The sequence below is a fragment of the Gracilinanus agilis genome, chromosome 4 (assembly GCF_016433145.1).
Source record: "Gracilinanus agilis isolate LMUSP501 chromosome 4, AgileGrace, whole genome shotgun sequence".
Classification (NCBI taxonomy): domain Eukaryota; kingdom Metazoa; phylum Chordata; class Mammalia; order Didelphimorphia; family Didelphidae; genus Gracilinanus; species Gracilinanus agilis.
The window spans coordinates 299,646,124-299,652,731 of record NC_058133.1 but is presented as its reverse complement, the minus strand read 5'-3'; the positions used below and the strand labels follow the sequence as shown (position 1 = coordinate 299,652,731).

Sequence of the window (6,608 nt, the reverse complement as noted above, 5' to 3'; positions counted from 1 at the left end):
CATTAGTTTAAGAATTGTTGGGGCAGATAGATAGCACAATAGATAAAGAGTGCTGGGCCTGAAGTTGGGAGGACTTGTGTTCCTGAGCAAGCCTCTTAACTCCAGTTGACTTAGTCTTGCCATTATTCTCTTAGCATTCATATAACTAAGATAGAAGGGTAAGAAAAAAAATTAGTTGTTTTCTTAGCACCTAAGATACCATGCTGGTAGAATGGTGAGTTTTGGCTATAAAGGCAGATAGAATATCTTGGAATATCTTTAGGTTAAGGACAATTCTGTCTTATGCTGCCTATAGAGTATTATAATGATGAAACTGGATACTTGGTGAAAAGAATACTAAGAGGTGGGAAAAGGAATTCAAAAAGTTAAATGGAAAGATATTAGATACCAGAAAGTAGATCAATTTCAAAATTTTGCCTGCTGCTGCACCCCTCCTCCCCCATTGGATGGAAGTGGTTCTTATGAGAATGGGTTTGGGGGGAGGGGGATTTTACAAGCCCAGGGCTGAAAACATTCATTAGTAATTGAGTAAACTTTGCCTAAAATTGGGGAGAAACCAATGAATATATTCAGTTCTTTGTGGAGATTAGTCTATTACAGTTAGATATATGCAGGCAAATAAAGGTGGAAGAGAAATTAACCATCACAAAGACTGTGGATAGGGAGAGAGGATAATGTTAAATATCACTTTTGTGAAGGAGAAAAGCTTATAAAAAACCACAATAAAAGTGAAGGATGTCTTGGGATCATAACACATGAAAGGGTTTAAGATAAGGCCAGGAAGTGTAGTTGGGACCAGCTTTGGAAGGCATTGAAAAAAATTCCAGCTTGGTGCTATTTTCTTGAACTTTGGCTCTGGCATAGCCTTGAAAAAACTCAGGGTGATGAATTAAAATGACTGAAGCTGGTAACCACCAGCAATTATAAAATCACGAGTCATTTTTTATATTCTAAACATCAAATTATAAGCCAATTTTAATATTGTTTTCTTTAGTTGTAGAGTACCTATAATATTCTAAAACCACCTCTAACTTCTCAAAAACAAATACAAAAAATACCTAAATCTGCATCTAAAGTCTAATTTTAATCCAACATGCATTTACTAGAAGTTCTCACTAATGGTATGTTTGGCTCCCAAGATGTAAAAAAATTTAGATATTTTCAAATCCAGATGTTTGATAAAGTACAGACAAAATGTTTCTTGATTTCTCAGCATAAACACTTGGGCATTGTAGAAACAATACCCTCTCTTAAGAACTAAGGAGAAAATTAAGTTTTGTTTTATCCAGGAAAACCACGAAACTTGTTTATTCACTGTAACCAAATGTTACTTTAATAGTTGCTGCTAATTAGAGAATGTAATGCTATGAAAGAATTTTCATTAAAATTTTAAAGTGAAGATATGGGAATTGGACTAGCCTTTCAACACAAAAGTAATAGATGGCTTTACCTTTGATTAGTTTTTCTAGATATAAAGCATACTGCAGTCAAAAAAAATCATCTCTCAAGTTATTACAACTATAGTCAAGTGGTACATGTGCCTAGTTAATTCGGGGCATTTATTGTACATCTTAAAATTTGAATGTTATCCTGGCAAATGTTTTCAGAATAAATTCAACAGCAGCTCTCATTCTCCCTCAGTTATATCTACAGGCTAGAACATCACACTGGTGTTTATCTTCCATTACTAAAGGGGAATAGGATAATGTTTAATACTTCAAGTAAAAAGACTATAAAATAAGTCATGAATGAAAGCTGCTGTTAAATTTAAACAAAACAATCTCAATAGTGGTAAATATATTTCAGTACTTATTTATTTAGATGTTTAAGCTCTCGCACTAGATTTTACAAGCTGGTGAACACTGGCAAAATTATTTCTCCCACAGAACTATAACCACACATTCCCAAGACAGTATAAATATATGGTTGAACTAACATTAATACACATCACCATTTTATCAATTACATAATAAAACAAATTATCAAGTATCCAAATATTAAGTTACACAGCTCAAAAGGCATACAAAATATTAGAGGTCTGCTCAATTCATAGCAGGAACCCAATTTTTTTCCCCCAGGGGAGGGGGGAAGAGAAGAATGGGGAAAGAAAAAAAATCACTGTCAACAAAAGCAATAGTTGGTAAACAACTTTCAATAGGTACAAGTAAAAGAATTTACAAGATTTTCAGAAATTTTATGATTAAGAATTGCTTTAGCTACAATAACAAAGCATCTCTACCTTTTTAAAAAATATTTACTAAAGTAAAGGGCATATTCTATACTTCCTGCACAAGACAAAGGCAACATTTTACTAGAAATATTTAATAGCCCCCTCCCATCCTTTTCAGGCCCTCCCTGTCAAGTTGCACCCCATTAGTGCGAACATTAAATTAACTGTAAGGCTTATTGTCTGGAGACATTAAAGACTTTGTGTGCTTCTGTACAATGTGTAGATTTTTACATGGATTTTCAACCAGAGGATTATGATCTTTTTTCAAAATGCAGGTCTTGATAACAGCACAAAATGAGACAAAGGTTTACAGAAAGACATTAAAGTATCACCATAAGACTTAGTAAAATTCAACAAAATGAATGGTTGTGCAAATCCTGATATTCTAGTGCGACTGTGGGAGATGTAAACATACAGTGAGCAGGCAATTACCATATAGGCTCTATCTTCAATATTTGAAATGATTGAAGGAATAAGAACCACATAGGGTTCAGGTTACTGTCTGTAGTTCCCAAGGTGTTAACTCTGTATGATACTGAAAATATGTAAGCATTGTGTTGGGTTTTTGGCACCTAATCTCTCTAAATTTCATATTTGCTGATAAGACTCTGGTATTGGGAAATAAGATTTGAATAAGATTTGTAACTCAATACTGCATGATTTCAGGAAAGTTCAATTGATACAAATGATAAACAAGAAGTTCCAAAGGCTGAACAGCAAGAATCTTTTACTAAGTGTCCGAACAGGTTGTTAGTAACCCAAAGACAGAAGCTGCATTTCTGCCAAGCTTGTAACCTATAAAATTGTTTTTAAAATATTCCTATGGAAGCTTCGTTAAGACTTATTCATCAAGCTATTTGATGGCTAGTATGTATGTAATTTGCCCCAGGTTCTGTTTCCAATTTCTGCTTCCAAGGCAATAATATAGGCAGCTCAGCTTTACTGAATGCTACAGGTGTTTCTGTGACCATTTGAGTCTTTGAAGCGCAGCCGCATTTTAGGACGATACTTCTCCAAGTAAAGAAGTTGCTTGCTGTTAAAGGCTCCACGACGTTTTCTATAAAAAACAAGAACAATTTTTCTCTAACATTTACCTACTGCACATCTTAATCCATTCAATAAAATGTCCTCCCAAATTCACAATCTAAATATATGGTTAGAAATAACCAGCTAAAGAATTAGGGAAAAATTAACGAAAATCCTTATTGAGCTGATTGGTTCCTTGCCATAGATCACTTAAAAGTGTTTTTTTCCCCCCTCAAATATCCAAAATGGATTTAATTTAATATTTCCTTGTTCCTTAAGATCATAGTCTCTTAATGGAACACTTTACATTCTCTTACAAATAGATAGCCCCTAGGAAAAAGCTGATGAATATAGGTGTTTTCTTCTATCCTTACTGCTGTTAGGAACTTTTCCTAAGGCCCAATTCTCATTTTACCTTAAGACCACTTAAAATCATCTTTAGTGACAGAACTGGTGACAGGGTGATATCAATGGGTAATAAGGCAATAAAATTCCTTGGAAGGTCTCTATCTCAGCTTTCTAGAACATAAGCATAGTCTTATTATCAAGAGTGACCTAAACTTATATCCTCCCTTCCACCTCTAGAAGTTTGTTGCTTTTCAATCTAGAACCAGGAAAATGTGATTTTTCTATTAAATGTTAACACTGCTAAAGGGGGGTGGAGGGTGGGGGAAGATTTTCTTCCTTCTCTAAAGCTTTTTCTAAATGGGAAAAAAATTACATATACCTAAATATATAAGAGATGGAATGGGTAGAACTGGACAATTCTTACTAGACAACCCCCCCCTTTTGGTAAAGGTGCAGTAAACACACCCACACACCCCAAACCCTTACTACTAAATTTCAGCAAGACTAATTGTAAAATTTCAACCTAGGCCAGGGAAGGAAAAAGGGAAAAAAAAAAAATGTTGTAGCAGTGAAACCAAGAAGACCAATTCAGAGTGACTGTGGATGCAAAAAACCCAAAATGATAAAGGAGCTAGCTGGCACCAAGAAATGGGAGGATTTGGAGGAGAGCAGCTTTCTCCAACAGATAAAGGAGTTATCATTAGTGGTTTAAAGCTAAAAGTTTAACTCCCACCTCTTAGAAGGTAAGTTTTAGAGGGAGACTTTACAACTTTAAGGAAAGAATGAGAAAAGATTCTAGAATCCCAAGTTAGAATTTCTTGCACAAAAACACTATTATATGTAATTGTGTAACACTTTATAGGTTCAAGTACACTGTGACTTACATCAAGAAACTAAACTTCCACAAATTGAACATGTAAAAAAATAATAACTATTCCTGTCAGTTATACTACCACCACTCATTCAGGCAACAATTTTACTAACACTTGTTGCTACTAACACATCCTATTTGTGGTAATCAATTTTACTCACATTCATACTGTCCTATTCCCCACCCTCTTACTGTCTGTCTCACTTGGATAATACAAATTTTTGCTCTCCCCTCCAATTTGTCCTTCACATTTATATCAGATTAATCTTCCTGATGTGCAAATGTCCCAGCGAAAATCCCAAGTACTACTTTCAGCAAGAAGCCTCTCTCAGTTCTCCTTAATCTTAGTCTCTTCTGATATTACCTCTACTGTATCTGTAGTATGCCTTATTTTTGTTTACTTGTCTTTCTTGGTATGGCTATAAGCTCCTGAGAGGGAAGGATTATTTTTTGCCTTCCACTGTATCCATCCATAGCACTTAGAATGGTGACTGAGAAATTGTAGGTCCTTAATAAATGCTTACTGACTTAGCTCCCTGTCCCTGCCTTTGTTCATGTACTCTACACTTATGTTAACACTAGTTCTTTTGTTATAACACAGATGAAAGATTCTGGGAGAACTGAGGCATAATTGAGTTTAGTTTTTCAGAATAGCTTTAACTAAAAAAACATTACTACTTACTGTCTTATGAACTGCACTGCATCTTCGTACTTCATTCCTCCTTCGATTAGTGCAAGGGCAACGAGCACTGGAGCTCTGGTAGGAGAATAAGTTTTAGTCAATAAATTGATCAAGTTACAAAGCCTGACTCTGCAAAACTCATAGGTCATCTGGAATTTAGTGTATTTGCCAAAGTCAACTATTCTAATTTGTGTTGTTCTGAAGGGAAAGTATGACAATTCATTTATTCCTTTTATTAAAAACTCAGATGGGAGGACAAGAAAAGAGTGTGAGTCAAGGGAGAAACTAACAAGTACATTTATTTATAAAGTCCATACCTTGTCTTAGAAATAATTCCAAGGCAGAAGAGCAGTTAAGAGCTTAGGCAATTAGGTTTTAAATGACTTGTTATGAGTCACATAGCTAAGCATTTGAGAATAAATTTGAATCCAGGATCTCCTGTCTCTGGAACTGGCGCTCTATTTACTAAGCTGCTGTAAAGAGCATTTATTTTTAATATGAATTCCTGAACTGAACCATCTTTTTAAAAAACTACCTCAAAGTCACCATCATGACTGAACACTTTTCCAGTAACGAAGTGAAAAAATAATTGCTTTGAATAAATGAAAGAAGGCACTGTGGTCATTATTTTCCTCTTTTATAGAGATCTTTTCCCTTATTTAAGCAAATGTTTCAGGAATACATGTGGCTGGGATAGCTAAAGAGTAAAGTTGGAGAGTCAAGTGTTTGAAGAATAAGTTCTTCATTTGATGTCATAATCAGATGTCATTTAATGTAATGCCCTTCTCTTCACTGCAATGTAAATAGAGCCTAGAACCATTACCCAAAGCAGGAAGAAACAAGAGAAAGTTATTTGTCCTCTTAAAAGTTATCAAGTAGTCTTACTATGATAGGACACGAACAGGACATGATGATAGTTGTTAAAATTGTATCACATCCTGCAACAAACTTGCTATAGTTCTATTGTATCAAGAATGGAGTCATTGGCCAGGCTTAGGAAATCTTACTTCCACATTTTGAAAATGCTATTTATTTAAAGAACTTGGCCTGCATTAAGTCCCACATATCTCTCAAAATATTTAAAGCAACACTTTGAACAAAGACAAGAAAACAAATTGATGGCCATTCATTGTGGAGTGAATGTGATATGTGAATGTAAAGCAATATACTGTACTATAAAAATGATTAACATGATGAATACAGAAAAGCATGAAAATTCATTAAATGAATGAATACAGAGGAAGTGAGTAGGGCCAAGAAAACATACAAAATGACTACAGAATACAGATGAAAAGAACTACAAAAGTGAATGTTGGGGGCAGCTGGGTAGCTCAGTGGAGTGAAGAGTCAGGCCTAGAGACAGGAGGTCCTAGGTTCAAACCCGGCCTCAGCCACTTCCCAGCTGTGTGATCCTGGGCAAGTCACTTGACCCCCATTGCCCACCCTTACCA

The 6,608-nt window shown here is 35.1% G+C and overlaps 1 protein-coding gene across 1 annotated transcript in view; it reads right to left on the bottom strand.

The window, feature by feature from the left end:
* Positions 1-3,098: 3,098 nt before the first annotated feature.
* PTP4A1 (protein tyrosine phosphatase 4A1) overlaps positions 3,099-6,608 on the bottom strand; it is a 13,228-nt gene continuing 9,718 nt past the window's right edge. Inside the window, exons 5-6 of the mRNA XM_044673671.1 lie at positions 5,158-5,232; positions 3,099-3,287 (exon numbers count right to left, since the gene is read on the bottom strand). Coding sequence (XP_044529606.1) covers positions 3,170-3,287; positions 5,158-5,232 — 193 coding nt within the window. The 3' untranslated portion in view covers positions 3,099-3,169. The remainder of the gene's footprint in view (positions 3,288-5,157; positions 5,233-6,608) is intronic.